We start from the raw sequence: 25,966 nt of genomic DNA, 5'->3' as shown, positions 1-25,966 counted from the left end.
AAACATGGAGAAAGATAGAGCACCCATCTCCCTGTTTCTGAGGGAGGTCAGGACACTAACTTTGTTAAGTGCCAATTAGCAAACAGACTAACTGTTCCCACCAACCTCGCTCCTAATGTCCTCCGGGCGCTCTCACTAGCTCCCACCAGTGCTTAAAGCTCTCCCGCCTTTTGCCCCAGTACAGTTGAGTTCAGCCTGTCTCCCCTAGTACAATAATAGTCTTGCAATAAAATATTTCTTGCCTATTTAATTCTATCCAGTGCAACTTTTTCAGACCAGAAGTGCCACCACCACTGAAAAACGCCCAGAGCAGTAAACCATCAGAGACTCAAGAGATGCAGAGAGATCACCTCCCTCCTGGACATAGGTCATACTATGTAACTTGTAGTAAAGCCGAAGCATAATCATTTTTTTCATATTTCATGGAGTCTGTCATGCAAAGAGTTTCTCTAACCACTGGCCGCTCTTTTACAGTCTAAGTTAGGGACAGTGTGATTTGCCAATGCCATGCTACAGTCTAAATCTCAATTCTTTGATCAGGGACCCAGACAAAATGATCCAATTCTTTCTAAGCATCCCCCTCAAAGTTAATTCAAGTGGAAATCATGCCCACATATGCTTAAATTACAGTTTAGTCTAAAACCAAGATCTTTATTTCACTTAGATGAATAAAATAGTATGATGGGGGTGCTTAAAAATAGAACAGAACGGAGGGAAAATGATGCATTCTTTTTTTTTTCTTTACCTCTTTTGCATTGTTTGAAAGATCCCATTCAAAAGACCATTCATAGAATATATTTAAACACTTGTATGCCTTTACCACACACTAATTTTTTTTTCAATTTCATTTTAAATGCCAGCCCAGCAAGTTTACAGCCATTTTACTCAAAGAAAAAGTCGGGGGAGGACTAGCAGCATGGGTTGAAAACAAACAAAGTTGATTTCAATTTGTGTTAGAGCTGCTCTGTAACAATTACAGCATCTAACACTCTAATGACTGTTGTAAAAAAGTGACTTTGTCCATGTTGGGATCTGGGTAGAGGGTGGTAATAGTATATTCAGGATGTTGCAAAGGAAATTCACACATAAGGTAGAAAACTGAAATTATCCAAGGACACTTGCAAATCTAACATGCTACTACGTGGTAGTGTCACTATTTGCAAAATATTATCTTTCTGGATTCCTTAATGAGATTTTTCTTAATCATATATGTATATATTACATATATATATACATACGTATATATATGTATGTATGTAAACTTGCTGGGCTGGCATTTAAAATGTGTGTGTGTGTGTATGTGTATATATATATATGCATCTCGTTAATCAATAGAAAATATCCCCAAATCCCAAATATAGGACATATATTTCCAAAATGAACATCTAATAACTGAAAGTCATTTTTATCAGCATATCAATTTCAGGGCATGAAAGGCAGCAATATTGAATGGTGCATTTAACTGGATCTTATAAACTTGCTACTACTATCTTTGTTCTTTGGTATGGAGTGTGAGTTGATTTAATTATTCGTCAAAGAAAATCGCCATGTGATTAGGCATTGCTTACTCACTGCTAAACGATCTGAGCACTTCAGGTGTGAGTCTATTGTTTTTTCCTTTTTCCTTCAAGTGTTTCATTCACTTCCCAGTACCAGATAGGAAACAACCCAGAAGACAGGATCCGTACTTCCGAAACAGCCAATGCTGTAAGAGAGAGGGAGAAAGCTCCAGACAGAATCCATATGTTTCTCTTTCAGTTGATTTCCCTGACACCCTGGTTGGTGAGCAAGCAGCCAGGCTAAACCGATGCTGAAAACCAAGCCAACTGGCCTGGCATTCTAGGCGTTGGCCCAGCTGAATTTCTGGAGGTCACCCATCCTTGCTGGTATAGAAAGCCATACAATAGTCACAAAAACGAGAGACTACAAACCTTAGGACACTCTCATCTTAGCTACCAGGTGATCTGGCCTTGTGGATAAATCACCTAACCTTTCCAAATCTTAAGATCTCATACACATCTGCAAAATAGGAATGATATCACACAGTCTGGTTACTGTGAGGCATTGTTGGGAAAGTTAAAAGATAAAAATGCTATGTATATGTTATTTAAAAGTGGTTATTATTTTGGGGAGGGTAGAATATGAATGAATAAAAGAGCCACAAACTGGCTAATCATTGGGAGGTCTCAGACTGTATGATTTCCATATGTCTGGTGCCTATGTCATGGAGAGAAAATATTGAAAGGCTAAGGCGACATTTTCCAACAGGCTTAGCAAAGTAGAAAAGAATTTGTGAGATTCTAATTTCTTGTCTTTCATATCAACTACTAATCATATCAACTACTAATCAAGACTCCAGAGATAGATAGACAGACAGACAGATAGATAGATATTTTCCAATGAATTTTGCTTTTGCTAAACACAAAATATTTCCTCCTTTCTTCTAGCTTAAAATTTTTAAATGCATGCTTAACATGGCCTTATCCCCCCCCCCAGATATGCCATTTTTGTTTGTAAGAGAGATTTTAATAATTAGAAACAAATATTTATCTTAAAGCTTTTCATTCTAGTGGAATAGAATGCTAAGAGTAATAGTGGGTTCTTCCCTTGGCAACCTGCTTCATTCTGCTCTAACTGATTTTAGTTACCCCTCCAGTTGTGTTGCCTAAACGACTAAAAGCCCATTATGTAAGAAGAAACCCATTGAAAGGATTTATTGGTATTATGTGAACGGCCCTGCTCATCAAAATAAATGGAGAGCAGGATTGTCCCTGACAGCTGGAACCTAGCACTGTAGGACTTGTGCCAGGCAGACTCCCCACCCACTAATAACTCACACGAAGCCAGGGCTGGAACGAGGTTCTCTGACTTGAAGACTTATAATAACTAATCAGAATCACAATCTGCTGGTTCTAGTTAAAAATAAAGCAATAGGCCCTGGCCGGTTGGCTCAGCGGTAGAGCGTCAGCCTGGCGTGAGGGGGACCTCGGTTCGATTCCCGGCCAGGGCACATAGGAGAAGCGCCCATTTGCTTCTCCACCCCCACCCCCTCCTTCCTCTCTGTCTCTCTCTTCCCCTTCCACAGCCAAGACTCCATTGGAGCAAAGATGGCCCGGGCGCTGGGGATGGCTCCTTGGCCTCTGCCCTAGGCGCTAGAGTGGCTCTGGTCGCGGCAGAGCGACGCCCCGGAGGGGCAGAGCATCGCCCCCTGGTGGGCAGAGCGTCGCCTCTGGTGGGCGTGCCAGGTGGATCCCGGTCGGGCGCATGCGGGAGTCTGTCTGACTGTCTCTCCCTGTTTCCAGCTTCAGAAAAACACACAAAAAAATTAATAAATAAAAATAAAGCAATATCGGACTACCACTTTTTCAGAAATGTTGCTATTTTTTCCCTGAAGGTAGAGAAAATACTTTAAAATAGCAAGAATGAAAAAAATTAACTATTTTTCTCTCAAAATGTAGCTCTAAAAGAATACAATTCTGCTTCTTTTTTCCCCTAGTCACCGACTTCCCTTTACTTCTACCAACATTTTTTTTTAGGTACGCTTCTCTTTATCAAATTTTACTTTGAAAGACTCTGACTTTAAATTCTGTTGGCATTCCCTGCTGCTCTAGTCAGAGTACAGAGAGTTATGTCCAAAGCATATCTTTAAAGTCAGTGTGTTGACTTAGACAGTGGCCGGCTTTCATACAAAAGTGCTTTATTAATCATGAATCAAATAAATACCATAGTAAAAGCACACACCTCCGAAAGTCTCCATCTAATGCATATTGGAGGGAGAAAGAATATCTAGCCTCTCACTGCTGAAACTGTCAAAATAAAATTAAAAAGGTTTATGTTTATCCAAATCTACATATTCTTTATTCCCTTCTTTTTTCTTTTAGGGGCATTACTTATTTGCAATGTGCTCTCTCTAGAATACCCTGAAAAGGCAACATTTTGTTTGCCAAATACTCTTCCAAAAATAGTGAGTATGGGACCATTCATCACCACGAACCCCCACCTTGCAAGTGCGACAGCTTTGATGTCAATATAAATCAGACAAAGGTAATGAGACACGCACAAAGGTTAAAAGCAATGATGTAGGTCATTCCCAAAAGTTATCCGAGAATATTTCTAAGTGCTTTTATAGTGAGAATAGTTGGTGGAAGTCTCTTGAACTTATTGCAGTATTAAGTTCAGACACAGCTTTCTTTGCAAATTTCTCTTGATTTATTCCCCCATTTGTTCTCCATATTGTGTCATCACTGAAATTTTCTTAAAACTGAAATGTGCGCTATTAAGAGTTTAGGAAAATATGTTAAGTCAAAGAGCTGTTCTATAATATTTGTGCTTAAATTATTAGCACTCTGATCAAAAGGAAGAACTAATAGTGTTCTCTGACATGCTGACCTGCATATTTAAGTGTCATGAGGCCACCCACTATTTCTTGGGGTACGAGTTTCTAACCATTGAAAAAGCTAGTTCAAACTCTGGCCAGTAACACAGCGGATAGTGTTGCTTTAGAGCGCTGAAGTCACCAGGTTTAATCCCAGCATCTCTGGCTCAATCCTGGGGTTACTGGCTTGATGCCCAGGGTTCAAGTTCAATCCTAAGAGTGCCGACCTGATCCCAAGGGCACCGGTTCAACCCCAAGGTCACAGGTTGAAGCCCCAGTCAGGGCACGTGTGAGAAGCAATCAATCGCACAATTAAAGTGGAACTACAAGTTGATTCTCTTTCTTTCTCTCTCTTCCTTTTCTCTCTCTCTTTCTCTTCCTTCCTCTCTAAAATCAATCAATTAAATAAATGAATGAATAAATAACAGTTTTAAAAATAATAAAAAGCAAGGGCTTCCAAGTCAAATAAACAGAATGAGATGTGTATTTTTAAATACTAATAAGGGTGAATCAAAGAGAAAGGTGAGTCACAGGACTCCTTTTACCAGAATGGAAACCTTTAGTTTAAAAAAAAATGGGGGCCCTGGCCGGTTGGCTCAGCGGTAGAGCGTCGGCCTGGTGTGCGGGGGACCCGGGTTCGATTCCCGGCCAGGGCACATAGGAGAAGCGCCCATTTGCTTCTCCACCCCCACCCCCTCCTTCCTCTCTGTCTCTCTCTTCCCCTCCCGCAGCCAAGGCTCCATTGGAGCAAAGATGGCCCAGGCGCTGGGGATGGCTCCTTGGCCTCTGCCCCAGGCGCTAGAGTGGCTCTGGTCGTGGCAGAGCGACGCCCTGGAGGGGCAGAGCATCGCCCCCTGGTGGGCAGAGCGTCGCCCCTGGTGGGCATGCCGGGTGGATCCCAGTCGGGCGCATGTGGGAGTCTGTCTGACTGTCTCTCCCCGTTTCCAGCTTCAGAAAAAAAATACAAAAAAAAAAATGAGATAAATAATATCCCAATTTGGGATATTGACAGTGTTAAACGAAAGGTCTTAGCACAGCATTGCCAACGGCTGAATGGATCAAACTGACCCCTCCAGGTAACCCAACATTAAAGGGCCCCAAACAGGTCATTTCTGTTTACCTGTCTTTGGAGAAGACTGGTAGGAAGTGATTACAATAAGAAATTGTCACCTGAAAAGACCCGAGTCCCTCGGGCTTCTCCCTCCTTGGTTCTCATCACAAAAAAGAATTCAGGCAAGAAACAGGGTGCAGTGTTCAAGCAAAGCAAACAGCTTATTAAGTAGGGCTTTACACTTGGCACACGGCACGAGTGGGCAAGCTCAGCTAGTCTGAGCACCCCATCTGGTAACGTCGTAGGAATTTTATACTCTTAGCTTCAAGGTTTTGCTTCCCGGGTTATCAGTAATAGAGTTTCAAAGTTCCCATTTGTAGTTTTTCCTGTAACCGCTGAGACACTGGTTATTTTGTTTTGCTCAGTCTCAGGACTGTTGATGCCTCATTCAGTGGGTGAGATTAAAACCCCTCGTTCCCCTCCCCCTATCCTGATAACTGTCAGTCCTTCCTCACATTGCCCAATCAAGTGACACCATCCAAATGATTTGGGGGTGTTGAAGGTTGACAGTCAATCTTCTGTAGCTACTTCCTGCTGTTTGAGGGCATCCACCTGGTTCTGGACTAGCATCCCTCGTTCCCTGTCCGGCCAGGCAAGGGTCAGAGTTCTGTAAAGAATCTGTCAGCACCCTGATCTAGAGGTTTGAGAAGTGTGCCTAACTATCCTGGAGCGACAGTCATTTGTAAGTGAATTGTTTCTAGCCCGGAAGACAGGAAAAGGACAAAGGCAATGAGGAATACAAGGAACAAAAAGAAGCAAAAAAACCTGGAAGCTCAGGGGACCCAAAAAGGACAGTAGCCAGAGGTTTTATGAGCAGATAGATGCTAGACCAGAGATGCTTCTCCTGCTCAGCCTGGGCCTGGCATTGTCTGGCCCTGTTAAAAAAGTGCCTTGACCCATTCTGCTTTATTTTTAGTATATCTACACTGTTTAACCTATTTATTCTCCTTCCTTGTGTAGTATTGAGGCATAAATTGACTTAAGCTTATTGCGGGTATTAGAGTCCTGACCACTAGTTCTCTTGCAAAAGCTACTTTTTTTAGTAGTGTTGTCAGCAAACCTATTTCCTGATGCAATTTTATCTATTCCTTTTTGGTGGCCTCTACAATGAATTACTGCTATTTTGGATGCAATTTAATAGATTCGAGGAGTTGTAAAATGTAAAGTCTATATTTTATTGATCCCTGTTTTGTATTTAAATATTCTCTTTCTTTCAAAATAGCTGCATGAGTATGTAATATTAAAAATGCATATTTAGAATTAGCATATATATGTACATATGTATATATACATATACGTGTGTGTGTGTGTGTGTGTGTGTGTGTGTGTGTAATCTTTTATCCTTTCCTAATTCTAGGGCTCTGGTGAGAGCTATTCTGCTAATTGTGCTAAAGTTCCCAGGGCAAGCTTAAACCCTTATGACAGCATGCTGGGACACTGAATTATTTGACCACCCCCCTCAAATGTTAGGTTCCTTAAGTCCTCTGCCAACACCTGTCCAAATAAATGTAGACTATTTCTGAATCTCTGAGGGAGGACAGTCCAAGGTAGTTGTTGCTTATGTCCCTGTAAGTCTATCCATTTAAAAGCAAATAAAAATTGTGTCCTGGCCAGTTGGTTCAGTGGTAGAACGTTGGCCTGGGATGTGGAAATCCCAGGTTCAACTCCTGGCCAGGGCACACAAGAGAAGCACCCATCTATTTCTCCACCCCTCCCCCTCTCCTTCCTCTCTGTCTCTCTCTTCCCCTCCTGCAGCCAAGGCTCCATTGAAGCAAAGTTGGCCTGGGCACTGAGGATGGCTCCATGGCCTCTGCCTCAGGTGCTAGAATGGCTCCAGTTGAATCAGAGCAATGGCCCAGATGGGCAGAGCACCATGGCCTAGTGGGCATGCCGGGTGGTTCCCAGTCGGGTGCATGCGGAAATCTATCTGTCTGCCTCCTCACTTCTCACTTCAAAAAAACCCAAACAAACAAACAAAAAAATCAAATAAAAATTGGCCAGCTGGATCTAATGGGATGCAGAAGACATCCTTTCAGTCTAGTACAGAGAACCATTGGGTTTGGGGAGGAATTGTCTCAAGATAGTGTAAGGGTTGGGTACTATAGGATGTATAGGGATAACAGCCTTATTGATTGCCTTTAAATCCTGAACCAATGCATAGGTCCCATCCTTTCCTGAACAATTAAGATAGAAGAATCATAGGAGAATTATAAGATACTAGTAGCTCATGACCAAGGAATGTAGTAATGATTTTCTGTAGAACTGCCCTGGCCTCTGAATTCATGGGGTATTGTCTTCTTTTAAGAAAATTAGTTGGATCCTTTAATTTGATCATAATTGGTTTGACTTTGTGAGCTCATGCAGGAATTTCTATTGCCAAACTTCACCCAACTATCTATATTAGTTTTATTTGATCTGCTTTTAACGAATAATGCCATAATGGGGACAGGTTCCTCAGTGTCTGTAGAGAAAATTACTTGAGTTCTAAGTTCACTTAAAATATCTCTAATAATGGGCCCTGGCCGGTTGGCTCAGTGGTAGAGTGTCGGCCTGGCGTGCAGGAGTCCCGGGTTTGATTCCCGGCCAGGGCACACAGGAGAAGCACCCATCTGCTTCTCCACCCCTCCCCCTCTCCTTCATCTCTGTCTCTCACTTCCCCTCCCGCAGCCAAGGCTCCATTGGAGCAAAGTTGGCCCGGGCGCTGAGGATGGCTCTGTGGCCTCTGCCTCAGGCACTAGAATGGCTCTGGTTGCAACAGAGCGACGCCCCAGATGGGCAGAGCATCGCCCCCTGGTAGACGTGCAGGGTGGATCTCTGGTGGGCACATGCGGGAGTCTGTCTGACTGCCTCCCCGTTTCCAACTTCAGAAAAATACAAAAAAAAATCTCTAATAATGGCATAGGGCACTCTGTCATAACTAAAAATTGGTGTGTAAAGGTGGCTTCCCCCAAGGCGGTTTAGGAGTGGAGTGAAATGTCTTACCCAGGGTGTGCCATCTACTCCTTGTATGAAGTGTGATGGAAGAGAGGGGTCCCTGGTGGGAGGTTAACAGGGCAGGCAGCTCCCATGTCTAAAAGAAAATTAACAGGTCTTCTGCCCTTCTATGAAAGTGTTCCTAACAGGAGCCAACTGGAGCGAGCTGGAGTGTAGGGCTCCAGCAGTTTAAGGCCATGGCACCTAAGGGCATTGATCCAGGACCCTTTGGTCCTTGGGGAAGCCCTGCCTATAATGGCTGAACTTTTGTCATAGGGGAATAGTTTGGGGGGAGGCCCCACCCCCGGGCATTTGTGCTTCCAATGTTCAGGCTTTCCGCATTCATGACCATTCCCAGAGAGAGAGTCATCGGGCTTTTCCTTTGGTGGGTTTTGTGGCCATTGCCCCTGCAGGGCAGCTATTAACTGAGCCTGCCTCTTCTCCTTGAGTCTTTCCCTTTCTAGGGCCCTCTCCTGCTCTTCTTGATCTCTATTATAGAACACGGAGGAAGCTACCTTTAGCATATACTCCATGGGGAGTGCCTGTTTATTATTAACTGGTTTCTTTTGAAAAATTTTCATTCCCTGTAAGAGGCAGAAATGCGTGTGGTCCCTTGACCATTTTCTACCTTCTATGTTATAATCCCAATGAAGGTCTGTATAGGGTCCTGGCTCCTTTCCCGGTGGGTAATTAACATTTTGTAAGTATAACATATCAGCATCAGCGTAAGCTATTACCTTTCCTTTAATGCTTTTGCCTTCAGAAGTTGTTAAAACTTCCTGGAGGACTAGATTAACATTGTTCCAGGACAGACCAAAGGTTAAGGTGTTGTTTCTTTCCCCCAATTCATTTCTAAATGGGCTGGGATCATCTGTCAAGCGAATCTGTCTGTAATGCTTATTAAATCCTGTATGGTGAATGGGACCTGGACCCTTACGATCTCAAATGATCCCGAGGCTTCCCAGAGGGGAGAGGGCCGAGAGGGCATTGCCTTAGGTGGTGGTCTGCTTTCGTTGTTAGCCTTAATTTCCCCATACCCCTTAGTTCTCTAGACTTTGCATATGGTAGTGCTGGTCTGGGACTGAGGGGGCCACTGACTCCTGTGATGTCACAAATGAGGGCAAAAAATTTTTTCCTATGTCCCCAGAATCAGGTTCCTTTTCACCCATAATTGCCAAGAAGGCAGGATCTACTTTACTATTTTTATATAATCCAGGACTGCTTTTTTGTAGTACTAAGACCTGTATATAGGGCACCTCTGTCCATTTTCCTTATCTCCTACAAGATCTAGTTGGAAGATAGTGTTATAATTTTTTTTAATTTAATTTTTTTTTTTTACAGAGACAGAGAGAGAGAGAGAGGGATAGACAGGGACAGACAGACAGGAACAGAGAGAGATGAGAAGTATCAATCATCGGTTTCTCATTGTGCATTGCAACACCTTAGTTGTTCATTGATTGCCCTCTCATATGTGCCTTGACTGCGGGCCTTCAGCAGACCGAGTAACCCCTTGCTGGAGCCAGCGACCTTGGGTTCAAGCTGGTGGGCTTTTTTTCTCAAACCAGATGAGCCCACGCTCAAGCTGGCGACCTCGGGGTCTCGAACCTGGGTCCTCCGCATCCCAGTCCGACGCTCTATCCACTGCGCCACTGCCTGGTCAGGCGATAGTATTATAATTTAAACCACCATTTTTATGCCAAACTTCCCCATCTCCAAATTTATATTGAGGTCATGCTATATTACAGAAGAATATTAATTTGCTTTTCTTTTAAGGTTTGTGGGTCAAATGTATTGCAATTCTTTATTTTTTTTTTTTTGCAGAGACAGAGAGAGAGTCAGAGAGAGAGAGATAGATAGGGACAGACAGACAGGATCAGAGAGAGATGAGAAGCATCAATCATCAGTTTTTTGTTGTGACACCTTAGTTGTTCATTGATTGCTTTCTCTTATGTGCCTTGACCATGGGCCTTCAACAGACCAAGTAACCCCTTGCTTAAGTCAGCCACCTTGGGTCCAAGCTGGTGAGCTTCGCTCAAACCAGATGAGCCTGTGTTCAAGCTGGCGACCTAGGAGTCTCAAACCTGGGTCTTCCGCATCCCAGTGCAACGCTCTATCCACTGCGCCACCACCTGGTCAGGCTGTATTGCAATTCTTAAGGATGTATCCCAGAGGCGCATCTTGGTGTGTTTTTTTGTTGTTGTTGTTGTTTGTTTGTTTTTTGTGACAGAGACAGAGAGAGTGTCAAAAGGAGGGACAGATAGACAGGAAGGGAGACAGAGATGAGTAGCATCAATTCTTTGTTGCGGCACCTTAGTTGTTCATTAATTGCTTTCTCATATGTGTCTTGACGGGGGGGGAGGGGCTACAGCAGAGCAAGTGACCCCTTGCTCAATCCAGTGACCTTGGGCTCTAGCCAGTGACCTTGGGCTTCAAGCCAGTGACCTTTGGGCTCAAGCCAGCGACCATGGGCTCATGTCTATGTTCCCGCGCTCAAGCTGGTGAACCCATGCTCAAGCTAGCAACCTCTGGGTTTCAAGCCTGGGTCCTCTGCATCCCAGCCCAATGCTCTATCTACTGCACCACCACCTGGTCAGGTCCAAAGGCGCTTCTTGTATTGAGCCTTCGTTTCCCATTTGTAAGAGAATAGAGATGATGGGAGAGATTGGGTGTCCCCTGTTTCTCTTCCCATGTTTTGTATACCATCTGGAGAGGGTGGCCCCTTCGGCCCCTCTTGGGAGGGTGGCCCATCAGACATGGGTTTCCAGAATTAGGTAGTTTTACTGTAAAACCCTTAATCCTAGCTCAGCACCTCATGGGCTTCTATTACATCTCGATTACATCTCAATTCTTACAACGGAAATCTACCTCCTGGAGCTCCATCCCTCACCTTCTGTGGCGGACCCTTACAAGGAATTTTAACTCCTTGGGATGCACACTAGTCTTAAGCATATGACAGCCCCACTGCTGGTTAACGCTTGTTTCCTGCCAGATTCCTTGTTGAAATAAAAATGTAATAATTTTATTCTTGTCAATTGGTGGAGGAAAAGAACCATCTCTATTTCCTGCACATTGTCTTTAGATTAGTTTTGTGGAGGTTTCCTTTAAATTTACTATTTCCCAATTAGTTGATATTTCTCATCTCTTTCTCTTCCAATCTCCTTCTTCTTCTTCCTCTTACTAAAAATAAAATAAATAAAATACAAATTTCAGGAAGGTAGTTCTTTAAAAAAAAAAAAACACCTTAGCCGTTTGATCAATTTAATTATGTCAGCTGTTCTTTTCTAAGTTAGTGTCACATATGGTTTTTGTCTGTGGCTAAAAGACCTCTGTGTGTCTCTGTATAGTCATGTGTGTTATAAGGTATCTTCTACTTCATAATAATGTTGTTTATTTATTTTTTTAAAAAAAGAAGCTTGCAGCCCTGGCTGGTTGGCTCAGCGGTAGAGCGTCGGCCTGGCGTGTGGGGACCCGGGTTCGATTCCCGGCCAGGGCACATAGGAGAAGCGTCCATTTGCTTCTCCACCCCCACCCCCTCCTTCCTCTCTGTCTCTCTCTTCCCCTCCCGCAGCCGAGGCTCCATTGGAGCAAGGAGGGCCCGGGTGCTGGGGATGGCTCCTTGGCCTCTGCCCCAGGCGCTAGAGTGGCTCTGGTTGCAGCAGAACGACGTCCCAGAGGGGCAGAGCATCACCCTCTGGTGGGCAGAGCATCGCCCCTGGTGGGTGTGCCGGGTGGATCCCGGTCGGGAGTCTGTCTGACTGTCTCTCCCTGTTTCCAGCTTCAGAAAAATACAAAAAAAAAAAAAAAAGAAGCTTGCCTGACCAGGCGGTGGCACAGTGGGTAGAACATTGGACTGGGATGCAGAAGGACCCAGGTTCGAGACCCCGAGGTCTCCAGTTTGAGCGCGGGCTCATCTGGTTTGAGCAAAGCTCACCAGCTTGGACCCAAGGTTGCTGGCTCAAGCAATGGGTTACTCGGTATGCTGAAGGCCCATGGTCAAGGCACATATGAGAAAGCAATCAATGAACAACTAAGATGTCGCAACGAAAAAACTAATAATTGATGCTTCTCATCTCTCCGTTCCTGTCTGTCTGTCCCTCCCCATCTATCCCTCTCTCTGACTCTCCCTCTGTCTCTGTAAAATAAATAAATAAATAAACAAAAAAAAAAAATAGTAAAAAAAGAAGCTTGTAAAAATTGGCTTAAACACGTGTTTACATGAGAAATCTCAAAGTTATAATAGGAACTAACCCAAATTCTTTTCAGAATCATTTGAGCTGGAAAAATATTTTATAATAAAGCTGGTTTGAGTTTGGTTTCATAAATAGGCATATCTTTAGAATCATCAACATTAAATAATATACTGCTCACTAAAATTAGAGGATATTTCAAGATAAATATGAAGCTATAAAATATCCCCTGATTTTTTTGAGCAGTGTATTTTTATTTTTATCTGTGTTTATTAGTTTAAAAAGTTCATGTTATTGCTTTTAAAATATGTCAGTGAGAAAACTTGGTATAACGAAATTTTCAAAGCAATCTAACTTAATTGTTCAAAGCAAGTAAGTTAAATAAATGTAAGTGGAATAAATAGTTTCTTTTAGGCCCTGGCTGATAGCTCAGTTGGTTAGAGCATTGTCCCAAAACACCAGAGTAGTGGGTTCTATCCCTGGTCAGGGCACATATAAGAATCAACCAATAGCCTGACCAGGTGGTGGCGCAGTGGATAGAGCACCGGACTGGGATGCGGAGGACCCAGGTTCGAGACCCTGAATTCGCCAGCTTAAGCGTAGGCTCATCTGGTTTGAGCAAAGCTCACCAGCTTGGACCTAAGGTCACGGGCTCGAGCAAGGGGTTACTCGGTCTGCTGAAGGCCCATGGTCAAGGTACATATGAGAAAGTAATCAATGAACAACTAAGGTGTCGCAACAAAAAGCTGATGATTGATGCTTCTCATCTCTCTCCATTCCTGTCTGTCTGTCCCTATCTATCCCTCTCTCTGACTCTCTCTCTGTCCCTGTAAAAAACAACAACAACAACCACCACCAATAAATGCATAAATAAGTGGAACAACAAATCAATATTTTTATCTCTCTCCCTTTCTCTCTCAAGTCAATCAATCAATTAAAAAAATGGATTGATTTCCAAAAGTTTATGAGCTCCTTCAAGCTCCAAGAATCTTACCACTCTGGGCTTCCAACTACCTTTTAAAACCCCCTGGGTATGTGGAAAAGGGAGGCTGAGACTTCTCTCCTAAGGGCTGGTTCCACCCAGGCCCCTTTCCACCAGTGAGTGGAGTGGAGGGCAGGGGCAGACCTGGACCCCCCACTCTCCCAGCAGGAAGGGCTGGAGCCAGACAGGAGGCAGCAGCCAGTCAACTGCTCCTGGACCCCCCACTCTCCCAGCAGGAAGGGCTGGAGCCAGACAGGAGGCAGCAGCCAGTCAACTGCTTCTCCCCAAACACACCAGTTAGAAAGCGGATGGGGCTGCTTCACAATATGTTTAATACAGAACGGCAGCGGCTGCTGTGACGCTGCAGAACTAGCCCCAGGGTGCCCAGAGCAGGGTCCACGGGCAGCCTTGGCTGGAGCCCAGCCGGATGACGCAGGCCTGCTGCCCGGTCGGCTGTGGGCTGTCACGTGGCCAGCACTGGGAGGGGGCAGGGCACCGCAGTGCTGCTGCCAGAGGCCAGCGTCAGCTGATCTTTCACAAGCGTGCTGCCCTCTGCGCCCCCTGGACTCTGCCTGGCACACGTGTTCTGAGAGGCCTGTTCCCAGAGCTCCACCCCAAAATGGTGGGGTTTCAGCCTTAAAAGATGAAGTCCCTGGAGGGGCGCGGGGCTGTGCAGAGTGGGTGCCTGCTCAGAAGCTGCTGGGCTGATGCCCAGATATTGGCGTAACAGAGCCTGGGCAGAGGGTTGTTTTCCCTGGAAGAGAATACCAAGTCCCAGTAACTGAGCTCCCTGCCAGAGACTCACCCCAGGAAAACAGGTGGCTGCCCAACCACCCCCACGTGCCACCCCGGGAGGGCAGGGCGTCAGGCTTGGAAGAGAGCCCAGGCGCAGGGTCGCCAAAGCCCACCCCAAAAGCCCCAGAGAACCCCTATGCTTCCTGCCGAGTCTATTTTAAGCCACTGAACGCTTTTCCGAGGCCTGTCCGAGGCCCGCAGCGCTTGGCCGCCATTGTCTCTGTACAGTGCAGAGGCCAGAGGGCCGGTGCGGGAAGGGCAGCCACGCAGCAGGACCGGCCTCGGGCAGCGGAGGAGAGCTGCCTGGCGCCGGGCAGGGGTGCGGGTCTGGGGTCAGCGGAAGTCTGCGTTGAAGGCTCTGCCGACGACCAGCCGCCTCACCTCGCTGGTGCCGCCCCCAATCTCGCACAGCTTGGCGTCCCGCAGAAAGCGGCCCATGGGGAAGCTGTTGACGTAGCCATTGCCACCTGTAGCCAGGGCGTGGGCAGAGAAGGAAGGACAACAGGGAAAGGGATGGGCAGTGGGCAGACCGAGGGAGGCAAACAGAAGGCAGAGGACACAGAAATGGGCCAGAGGCCCTGGCCGGCTGGCTCAGCGGTAGAGCGTCGGCCTGGCGTGCGGGGGACCCGGGTTCGATTCCCGGCCAGGGCACATAGGAGAAGCGCCCATTTGCTTCTCCACCCCCCCCCCTTCCTCTCTGTCTCTCTCTTCCCTTCCCACAGCCAAGGCTCCATTGGAGCAAAGATGGCCCGGGCGCTGGGGATGGCTCTGTGGCCTCTGCCCCAGGTGCTAGAGTGGCTCTGGTCGCGGCAGAGCGACGCCCCGGAGGGGCAGAGCATCGCCCCCTGGTGGGCGAGCCGGGTGGATCCCGGTCGGGCGCATGCGGGAGTCTGTCTCTCCCCGTTTCCAGCTTCAGAAAAATACAAAAAAAAAAAAGAAAAGAAAAAAAAAGAAACGGGCCAGAGAGAGAGACTGGTGAATGAGAACCAGTAGGAGGTCGGGGAGAGGGCAGGGTATGGGGACAGCTTACTCGGGAGGACAGTGGACAAGGGGCTGGAAGGCCACCTGGAGTGCGGAGGGATAGCAGCCAGGCAGAGGGAAGGTCACTGGCAAACGTGGAGAAGGAGGACAAGGAGATACTGCGTAGCACTCATGGGACGCCAGGCCCAGAGAAGTGAAGTATATAATTTGCGCATCCCAGAGCCGGTCAGTGGGAGAGCCGGGCCTTAGCCTAGCCCTCGGCTCGGGTCTGGGCTCCTAAGCGCTGTGCAGCTGTGAGACAAAGCTGTCCCACCTCAGCACCTCTCGCTGCACTTCCCAGTGTCCCAGGCTCGTTTGCTTTTCCATGTTCTGGGAGCTGTGTGGGGCTGGAGGAGCCTCGGGGCAGCTGCTCAGCGGCAGCTAACTGAAGCTCAGAGTCGGGGCTGGAGAGATGTCGCCTGCTAGAGGCAGCCACAGGCTCCAGAGCAAGGGCAGCCCTGGGCGTGGGGGCCACTCACCGAGACACTGAATGCCGTCCAGGGCCACCTGCACGGCGCACTCAGCTGAGTACAGAAGCACACCTGCGCAGTCCTGGGGGAGGGGGTCCCAGGTCAGCATGGCCCTGCCAGGGCCACACAGAGAGGGAGTCCCAGTAACCCACCCGCTGCCCCCTTTTGGGCAGGCTTTCACCTTGGGGGTGTAGTGGCCCCCATTGCAGGCCTTGGTGACATTGTAGATGTACTGCCGACACGCCATAAGGCGGGTGTACATGTTGGCCATCTTCTCCTGCATCAACTGGGCAGAAAGGGAGGTCAAGTCAACATGCTGGGGCCGTATTCCTGTCAGACACTCTCCACAGCCACCAAAGGCAGATCAGCAGTAGCAACCCGACAGCCAGATGGGGACATCAGGGCACAGAGAGCAGACAGGACTTGGCTGGGATGACGGAGACGGCAGCAGGTCTGGAATTAAGGCCAAAGGGCTGCCGCTGCACCCACAAACGGCCCTCCACCCACCTCACCTCACCTCATTAACGTCCTAGACTAGAAAACGCATCTCCCTTTCCCCCACACCTCCCCAAACTGCGCGCCTCACCCTCCAACCTTACAATGCCTAGTTCATTCATCTCAAACAGGAAGCGAGGTGACATGTTATGAACTTCCCAACAACTTCCAAAGCCAGGTAGCATGCGCAAGAAGCCTGTATTCCTAGCATTCAGATTCATTTTGCTGGGGGAGGATAGTAAATGCCCCTAGCACATGTCCTGTGTCCTCATTTGTTAAGGAAAACTTGAACCCGCACTGGCTGGATAGCTCACTTGTTCAGAGCGTTGTCCTGATACACAGGTTGTGGGTTTGATCCCCAGTCAGGGTACATATGGGAAGCCACCAAGGAATGTACAACTAAACAGAACAAGTAAATGCCTCTCTCTGTGTGTGTCTCTGTCTCTCTAAAATCAAGCAATAAAAAAAAAGAGAGAGAGAGAAAACTGAAACCCAACAAAAGAGCACATTTCAACAAAGCATTCCACTTACCTGGAAGTGGCCGATCTTCTGGCCAAAGGCTTCCCTGGTGTGCAGGTAGGGGATAGTGTGGTCCAGGACAGCCTGCATGAGCCTGTGGAGAGGAGAAAGATGGGCAGGGACTCACTGTCCCACCACGGGCAGCGGGGGTGGCAAAATGCCAATGTGGGAAGGCTGGGGGGGCAACTCAGCGAGACAAGGAGCTGGAGCTCTGGGGAGGGGAACAAAGAGTGAGGACACTTGTCATCTCAGCTCAGCCACTGCACTGACTGCCCAGGACTTATGCCCTTTCCCTCGGGACCAGACAGAGCGGCGAGAGCCCTGCCTGGCGGGGCCTCGGAGCAGGTGTCCTGTTGCACATCCTCAGTAACTAAGCAGTCCTGCTTCTCAGCCTTGTGTCTTTCAACTAAGGATCTTGCCCTTCAGTGTGAAGAAGTTAACATGTGGGAGGAAGAGGGAGGTGTTTTCTAGGTCCCTGGCCCAGGTGGCCGAGAGCCCAGCTCCACCCTGCGCCTCACACTTACCCGAGGGCTACGCCGGACAGCACCAGCCGCTCCAGGTCCAGCCCACTCATCAGCACGTAGACGCCCTTGCTCAGCTGGCCCAAGATGTTGTCGGCTGCCGGGAGAAGCGCTGGTCAGAGGAAAGAGGGCTGTCCACAGACTCCTCACTGGTATAAAAGCCACTAGGTTTGGTACCATGGCTCCCATACAGGTACCGAATATGTCACCTGACCTTCAACTAGGGTGGTTCTGAGTGAGATAAAAGGAGGGAGTTTATCACTTCCAGTCAGAAGTAGAGCTTGCTAGATAGACCCCCACCACGCCGCACACCCTCACACCCATCCACACACCACCCGCAAGACAACCAAAGGTCCGATCCTTCGGTCTCCTCCTCCACTGCCTTGGATGAGACAGAAGAAAAGCTGATTTGCCCGTTTCTCACACCTATGCCCATAATTACTCTTTCCCTCAGGATGAGCTTGCTTTGGTCCAGTATAACCTGTCCCCTCTCTTCCCCTCCTCTCCAAGGTAGTCCATGGAAGAGCCACTGCCCAGCAGATAGGAAATTCAGCACTAGTGACAGAGCCCCTCTCCACCCCGGGAGCCAGGACCGTGGGTGACCTTGGAGTGTTCTCCTGCTTACAAAAGATGGTCTGCACCGACCCCCTCTCCCCTCAACACTCCTTGGAACCAAAGCATAGTCTGCATGAGTGGGGTTCCTGGGGGTGAGGGCTTGTCTGCGGCTGCGGTGCAGAGCAAACCAGTCCGTGACCAAGGCCGTGTCCTTGTTCTCATTAGCACGGGAAGGGTGTGCTGGTGCGCCCACAACGTGCCGCATCTTTCATTATACTTCAGGGGAGAAAAATACTCCAACGGAATGGCCTTCCCTTCACTAAGTCTGCCTTCCGTCCGTGTATTTGGATGGGTTTGACTTCTCAGCATTGTTACTGGATACCTCCCCCAGGCTGTGCAGGGAGATGGACAGACAGGGATGTCTGAAGGACATTTTAGGCTCTCCCCACAGTCAGGCACACAGGGAAAACTTGTCCCTAACAGCTCCAGAGTGCACGTGCGGGCCAGTTGGCAAATAGGGTAGTGGCAGCCCCCCCACCCCCGCGGTCTAGGCATAGTCATTGGTATGCTAACAGTGGGGAGCCTCTCTAACAAGAGCAGGGCATTCTCAGCTTATGAATGGGTCAGGCCAGGGGCCCACCGTTTCTCAGACTCACCAGGAACCTTGCAGTCTTCAAAGATGAGCTCAGAGGTGTTAGAGCCCCTCATCCCTAGCTTCTCCAGCGTCTTGCCAGTGCTGAAGCCAGGCATACTCTTTACAGAAACAAAAGGTGACCTTGATTACAGAGCAGGTCCCGAGGGGGTCCCGTAAAGGGAACACCCCTGAAAAGTTCCCACTGTCCAGCGCCCAGAGGAGCGCGCATGCTAATCCGCTTGCCTCCTGGCTGAACGGTGTTACCCAGCTGTGAGATTTCCAATCTCACCCAGCCCTTTCAGGCTACTCAACTCTTGTCCTCCAATCCTAGTCAGCTGCCTTCCCCCGCTCCCTGGGGAGAGTACGGCAAACTTTTACAACACTAATTCATGGAACCGCCTACCAACTCCCTCACGCCTGTGGTCCCCAGCCCTCACAGGTGCCCTGGCCCTCCACCCCAAGGGCAGGCAGATGGTCCTCCCCCATCACCTGTAACCACTCTCAATTCTCCGTCTTCTCCCCGCTGTGTTTTGCTTACTTGCTCAAGTTGTCCCTCTCCTATTTTTCTTTCTCTTTACCAAAAAATGTGCTCGGTCCTCTCCCATTCTTAAAAAACAAACTCAAACTCCCAGCTTTTCATTCTAACTCCTACCCTGTGTCCCTCTTGCATGTGTTGTCAGAGCTCTAAAGCTGCAGCCTCCATTCAGCCTCCACTCACCCCTCCACCGCCCTCAGGCTTCCATAGCTGCTCTTGGCATCCCGATGACACCTTCTTGCCAAAGCCAGTTGTCCCCTTCCAGTCCTCAATTTCCTGGCCCTTTGTGTGGCCAGGCTGGGTGAGTGGCTCCGCCAATGTCAGACTCGCCCCGCCCCCCGGGGCTCCACATGTCAGCCAGCCTCTTCCCAGTCCGCTCTTGCCTCGCCCCCGCCCCAGGGAGCGTGACAGTGTCCAGGATTGAGCGTGTGTGCGATCAGCCGAAAGGCTCTATCTGCAACACTGTCGGGAGACAGAGGCCCCCCCACGGTGCCTTGCCCTCCACTCGCCTTCTCCACGATGAAGGCTGTGATGCCCCGAGAAGCTGGCACAGCAGCCAGATCTGTCTTGGCATAGACGATAAGGACGTCGGCATCGGGGCCGTTGGTGATCCAGGCCTTGCTGCCATTCAGGACGTAGTGATCTCCTAAGAACAGAGGTTTGGCTGCTTACACCAGCCACGTTGGCCTGTCGCAGCCAGTCGGTCCACAGACCTGCTGAGCAGGAAGTGCCCAGCTGGACACAGTCTGGAAACTCAGCAGCAGCCACCCTGCATTACTGCTCCCTCAGCCCGAGAGGGTCTCTCCCTCCACCCGATTCAGCTCCCAAGTCAGAAGGTGCCTCACCCTTTTTCTCTGCCTTCAGCTTCATGGAGACAACGTCTGAGCCAGCGCTGGGCTCACTCATGGCCAGGGCTCCAATATACTCACCGCTGATCAGCTGCAAGGAGAAGCCCAAAGGGCCTGGGTATGACTTCAGAGGCACCTGCAGGAACTCAGACACTACTTGCCTGTTCACATGACACCCCTTCGAACTTCTCAGCATGGCTACTGGTCAAGTCTTACAAGAGAAACCCAGTGTTTACAAAGCTAAAACATCTCTCCTTTATTCTATTCTCCATGCACAGAAAGCAGATCCTACTAGTCCATTTCTTAAAGTGCTCTCTGAAAATTTTTCCAGTGATGAACTCAGGATATCTGGCCCTATCTTTAGTTTTTATCTTTAATTTTTTTTTTCTTAAGTGAGAAGTGGGAGGCAGAAAGACAGACTCCAGCACGCTCCTTGACTGGGATCCACCTGGCAAGCCCCCTATGGAGCAATGCTCTACCCATTTGGAGTTGTTGCTCCATTGCTTGGCAAGCGAGCTACTTTAGCACCTGAGGAGTGACCATGAAGCCACTCTCAGGACCTGGGGCCACCTTGCTCCAACTGAGCCATGGCTTCAGGAGGAAAAAAAAAAAAAGAGTGGGGGTAGAGGGAGAGGGGTAGAGAAGCAGATGGTCACTTCTTCTGTGTGCCTTGAGTGGGAATCAAACCCAAGACATCCACATGGTACGCTGACACTCCACCACTGAGACAACCGGCCAGAGCGTATCTTTAATTTTTGGACTGAAGTATTTGCAAGCAAATCCCCGACCCCTTCCTAACCATGCCTGGTTCAGGGCAGCATGCTATAGAACGCAAGTCTGGCTGGCCCTTACCCAGGGGAGGTGCCTCGTGGTTGGTGGTTGCACTGTGACAGCAGCGTGTTTCTCCATTCCCATTTCCTCACCTTGGGCAGGTACTTCTCCTTCTGGACCTCATTCCCATGGCGCACAATTTGATTGACGCACAGGTTGGAGTGGGCCCCATAGCTGAGTCCCACGGCTCCGGAAGCACGGGACATCTCCTCCACCACCAGCACGTGTTCCAGGTAGCCCAGGCCAGAGCCGCCGTACTGGACTGGGAGGGGAGGTTGTGCAGGGGAGCGGAAAAGGCGGCTCAGATTAACCCAGGACATTGACAGGAGCCTAACACTTAATTGACAGTGGAGAAACATCCTAGTAGGATCTGTTCCAAGTTCCCCCTAGCAAAGTCAACAAGCTGATGCCATGGACTCTGCTTACAAACACACAGACTGGTTTTACTGCTGCCTCTGAGTGGGGTTTAGAGAAGTCAGTGCAACCCCCGCTTTATGCCTGACAGAACTCTTAATGAAGACAACAGAACCCGAGTGCCCACTTTTCAGAAAGCGACAGAAATAGAGAGGCAGATGTATAAAGAAAGGAAGAGGGCCTGAAGTTGAACAAAGAAACACAAAGAGGGAAGATCAAAGCACAAAGAACAGACACAAAGGATGTGTGTGTAAAAGGCCTGAGGAAGGTGGGGTTTTCCTAGCAGAGGTTTGGACCTAAAGAAAACCCGGTGGGCAGAGCAGCAGAGGCAGAAGAGACGCCGGTGGGGAATATCAGAACTCCTCATAAAAATGTGCCCTGTCGCCCTGGCCAGTTGGCTCAGCGGTAGAGCGTCGGCCTGGCGTGCGGGGGACCCGGGTTCGATTCCCGGCCAGGGCACATAGGAGAAGCGCCCATTTGCTTCTCCACCCCTCCGCCGCGCCTTCCTCTCTGTCTCTCTCTTCCCCTCCCACAGCCAAGGCTCCATTGGAGCAAAGATGGTCCGGGCACTGGGGATGGCTGCTTGGCCTCTGCCCCAGGCGCTAGAGTGGCTCTGGTCACGGCAGAGCGACGCCCGGAGGGGCAGAGCATCACCCCCTGGTGGGCAGAGCATCGCCCCTGGTGGGCGTGCCGGGTGGATCCCGGTCGGGTGCATGCGGGAGTCTGTCTGACTGTCTCTCCCTGTTTCCAGCTTCAGAAAAATACAAAAAAAAAAAAAAAAAAAATGTGCCCTGTCACCTGACCAGGCGGTGGTGCAGTGGATAGAGTGTCGGACTGGGATGCGGAAGGACCCAGGTTCGAGACCCCAAGGTCGCCAGCTTGAGTGCGGGCTCATCTGGCTTGAGCAAAAAGCTCACCAGCTTGGGCCCAAGGTCGCTGGCTCAAGCAAGGAGTTACTCTGTCTGCTAAAGACCGGCGGTCAAGGCACATATGAGAAAGCAATCAGTGAACAACTAAGGTGTCGCAACAAAAAACTGGTGATTGATGCTTCTCATCTCTCTCCGTTCCTGTCTGTCTGTCCCTATCTATCCCTCTCTCTGACTCTCTCTCTGTTCCTGTAAAAAAAAAAAAAAAATGTACCCTGTCCTTGGCACAGATACAAAATCAAAGTGGCAGGTTTACCCAAACAGCTGGACTGGTACCAACCCCCTGTCCAGCTGTTTGGGTAAACCCTGGTGAGATCCTCTGCATGTGTTCACTCTGACTGAGAAGTCAGGGTCATCCAGAGATCTTGGGAGAGGTTGACCGACCTGACCCCCGGCCTGCAATTACGGGAAGGAAAGCCCACAGGTGGGTGACACTGGAAACAGCGACCATGACAACCTGGCAGAAACCAGAACTCAGATCTGACTTTCTTTTCAAAGTTCTAATTTCTAATTACCTCTTTCTTCCACTAAATACCATCTGATTCAGAAGCATATTCTCTGTGGGGGCTCATAAACCCCCAAGACACAGTGGAAGAAAGACTCTTGTTAGGGAGTTCTCAGTGGCCTTCTCCCTACCATTTTCCATTAAGTTGGTTAAGTTCATTTTTAAGTGGTTTCATTTTATCATTACTCACAATGTAACTTTCTGTGATCAGCTCGAATCCAAAAACTGTTCCCAAGTGGTGAGGGGAAGGTATAAGAAGTGTATTGTGTTCACCTCTATGCCAACGCCCAGTGAGTACAAGCTGAGCCAGGGAGTGCCGTCCAGGCTTAGCTGGTGAGGCCTCAGGCTCACCGGCAAGCCAGGCTGGACCAGCTCTCTAGAGGCCAACATCCAAATCAGAGCCCACAAGATCTCTGCCCTTTATCCCTGGAAACCCAGGGACACAGGGCAGCCTGTAGGACAGGGTAGTGAATGATCATCTACTACCTCATGTGGAGGCCCAGACAGGCATCCCTCTCCTCCTCACTGCCATCTGTTCCCAAATGAGCCACAGGGCCAAGCTGTGTGCCTAGATGCTACTGTGGGGCAGAGCCTAACCCGTGGACTGAGGTACTAAGACAGCTGCCAGAATCACTTGGGGGAGCTTAGTGAGCGTGTAGACTTCAAAAGTCTAAGTGATCCTGATCTAAGTGGACCACACTGGCTTAATCTCTTTACCTTTTCAACATCTCTGCCTAAAGAAATAGAAGGGCTGAGCCCCCACCCGGCAACTCAGTTAGTTACAACATTGTTCCCATACGCCAGGGTCGCAGGTTCGATCCCCAGTTACGGCACATACAAGAATCAACTAGTGAATGCATAAATAAGTGAGACAGCAAATTGATGTTTCTCTCCCTCTCTCCATTCCTCACTCTCCAAAGATTAATTTTAAAAATTAAATAAAGCACAACAAATATAAGAAATAGGAGGGCTGACATCAATGGGCACTTTCCCAGAACCAAGAGGGAGGAAGTTCTAGGCTTCTTTCAGCCCAATCTTTCCACTCCTTTCCTGCTTCTTTTGGGACTGGTGTTAAAGGGCATGCAAGAAAAGCTCTCTTTAGGGAGTGACACTGTGCTCACCAGGGGCTGTGATGCCCAGGACTCCCAGCTTCCCCAGCTGCTTCCAGAACTCCTGCCAACAAAACGGAGTGAGTACAGTGACCCTGGGCACCTGGAACCACGAGGCCCAAACACACCCCAGAAAGGGGTGCACTTCTGAGGAGTTTCACTTCCCGGAAGACGATGCGAGCTCTTGTAACTGCAGGGTACGTCCCAGGCCAGCCCAGCTCCCAGACCACCACCCTCCGGACTCCCCGGTGTGGGCCTCAAGACTCACTCGAAGGTTCTTGAATTCATTGCTGCGATCGATCTCCTGGGCTTGGGGGGCTAGGTGCGCCTGGAAGAACTCAGTCATGGTCTGACGAAACTAGAGGGAGAGAGGTGGACAGACGCCCCTTCAACAGCACTGCACTGCCACGCGGGACAGCGTCCTCACTGCTGAGGACACATCAGAGCAACAGGCCCCCAGACCCTTCACCAAACAGCATCAGCTGAAACTTAGAGGCTCGTAGTTTATGCTTCCTCCAGATAATCTCTACCCCTCTTTCTTGAGGTCCCCAGTCTAGACAGCGTGAAGATAATTTTTTTAAATGCCACTGCCCTACATAAAATCAATCCACAGCTTTCCTTTATACTTAGGCGGCCAAGGCCCTGCACGAGCTGACCCTGGCTAATTCTTCCCGCCTTTCCCGGTGCCCCCCTCCACACTCACACACCTTACTGTGCCCCCTTCAGTTCTAGGTGCTGGTCCGGCTCTTTTCTGCCCTTTTTTGCCTGAAAGCAATTACTCAGAAATTGGACACTGCTTGGCAGTAAACTTTGAGAACCAGAACTGATTTCCAGTTCTCCCGGGTGACTTAAACCCCGGGAGTTCTCCTCTGCTGACGGTAAACCCCGACAGGCGTGCATTTTCCCCAGGCACTGGCGCAGGCTCCGGGCTGCCACAGGAGAACCAGGTCCCAGGGACCCGTGTTCAAGTGGCAGCCTCCTTCCCCCTGGAAGGGCTCCGGTTCAGTGCCACGTGGAATGCCATCTTTCAAGGACTTTGTTCCACTTGGTGCTCTGACTCGGTGGGGTTAGATAACACTGCATGTCAAGACCCCGGAGGTGAGTTTGAGAAAGATTTCTTGTGGAATAATGATTAACCTGTCTGAGAGGGCACTCTGGCCACATGTGGGTGGCTGCTGCCAACATCCGCCAGAACACCATCAGTCTCCCAGGAGCCTTCCTGTCTGACTCCCCATCGAACCCCCCGCAGCCCGGGCGCCCCCTGGCTGGGTGGCCGTGGGCAGGAGCACGCCCAGGCGGCACGGAGCAGGCAGACGGGCCACGCCGGGAGCCCGCGGGGCAGGGAAGAGGGGCAGGCTCCCTACCCGCTTCTGTTTCTCGCTTAGCCCGTTGATCACATCGTCCACGGGCAACAGTGAGTGGGCCCGCTGGGAAACCAGGCGGGCAAGCGGCGACAGCGGCGGCAGCAGCCTCCAGCTGGGCGCGCGCCGTCCTAGCAGCCAAGCGGTCCTCGCCATCTCTGCCCGACCTCTGCTCCAGCGGGAGCCCGAGCGGAGCCCTGCCGCCCTGTGCGCTCCACCAATCCGGGCTCGCTGCCCCGCCTCGAGGGGCGGGTCTCCAGCCGCCTGTCACACTCGGCTGCCCGCCCACAGCCGAGCCCTTCAGTGGCGAACCCTGCCCGTGGACGCTCGCGGGGCGGGTGTGAGTGCCAGGCGCGAAACCTGCTGGTGTCAGTGCTAAGTTGGATCTCCTTTAAGTAGAATAGACAGAAAGCGTCTCCTTTCCTGAGTGGAGGATAGTACAGGACCTCCCCTGCGCTGAAATTGCAGCCCTAACGGCAGCAGCTCTGAAACAGCAAAGGGAAAACTCCCCAAATCCGCAGTATTTGGGAACCATTGCTATGGGGATTGTTTTGAGCTAAGGACGATTTTAGCTTCAGGCTCAAAAGAAACTTCTACCCCTCCCTTCTACCTAGGAGAACTTGAATTAGGGGGTTTGCCGTCTTTTGAACTATCTATAGGGTAGGACAAACTTCTCCAAACTAAGCATCTGCTCTTCTTATCATCCTGCAAGGACCCCCGCAGGCACTATACCCCTGCCTTAGTCCAGGGTGTCTCATATACCCCTGTTCTCTCTTCATCTCTGAAGCTTTCTACAGGTG

At 49.4% G+C, this 25,966-nt stretch overlaps 1 protein-coding gene across 4 annotated transcripts; it reads right to left on the bottom strand.

Moving 5' to 3' along the window:
* Positions 1 to 5,629: 5,629 nt before the first annotated feature.
* Positions 5,630 to 25,386, bottom strand: LOC136310495 (isovaleryl-CoA dehydrogenase, mitochondrial-like). Of its 4 annotated transcripts, none has more exons than XM_066239162.1 (14): positions 25,170 to 25,386; positions 24,074 to 24,163; positions 23,818 to 23,869; positions 20,944 to 21,113; positions 20,018 to 20,111; positions 19,682 to 19,818; positions 19,356 to 19,454; positions 18,660 to 18,756; positions 17,452 to 17,545; positions 16,940 to 17,021; positions 16,095 to 16,199; positions 15,923 to 15,995; positions 14,805 to 14,890; positions 5,630 to 11,636 (listed from the first exon to the last, which is right to left on the bottom strand). In XM_066239162.1, exons 1-14 carry the CDS (start codon positions 25,320 to 25,322, stop codon positions 11,634 to 11,636), a joined length of 1,335 nt encoding a protein of 444 aa, XP_066095259.1. In that variant the 5' UTR covers positions 25,323 to 25,386; the 3' UTR covers positions 5,630 to 11,633. The 4 variants fall into 4 exon arrangements, with proteins under 4 accessions (XP_066095259.1, XP_066095257.1, XP_066095258.1 ...); XM_066239160.1 differs by lacking the exon at positions 5,630 to 11,636 and adding an exon at positions 13,542 to 14,382; XM_066239161.1 differs by lacking the exons at positions 5,630 to 11,636; positions 19,356 to 19,454 and adding an exon at positions 13,542 to 14,382 and having other exon boundaries at positions 25,170 to 25,385.
* Positions 25,387 to 25,966: the final 580 nt, after the last annotated feature.

Source organism: Saccopteryx bilineata, chromosome 7 (genome assembly GCF_036850765.1).
Source record: "Saccopteryx bilineata isolate mSacBil1 chromosome 7, mSacBil1_pri_phased_curated, whole genome shotgun sequence".
In the NCBI taxonomy this organism is placed as follows: domain Eukaryota; kingdom Metazoa; phylum Chordata; class Mammalia; order Chiroptera; family Emballonuridae; genus Saccopteryx; species Saccopteryx bilineata.
This window is presented reverse-complemented; position numbering and strand designations above follow the sequence as displayed.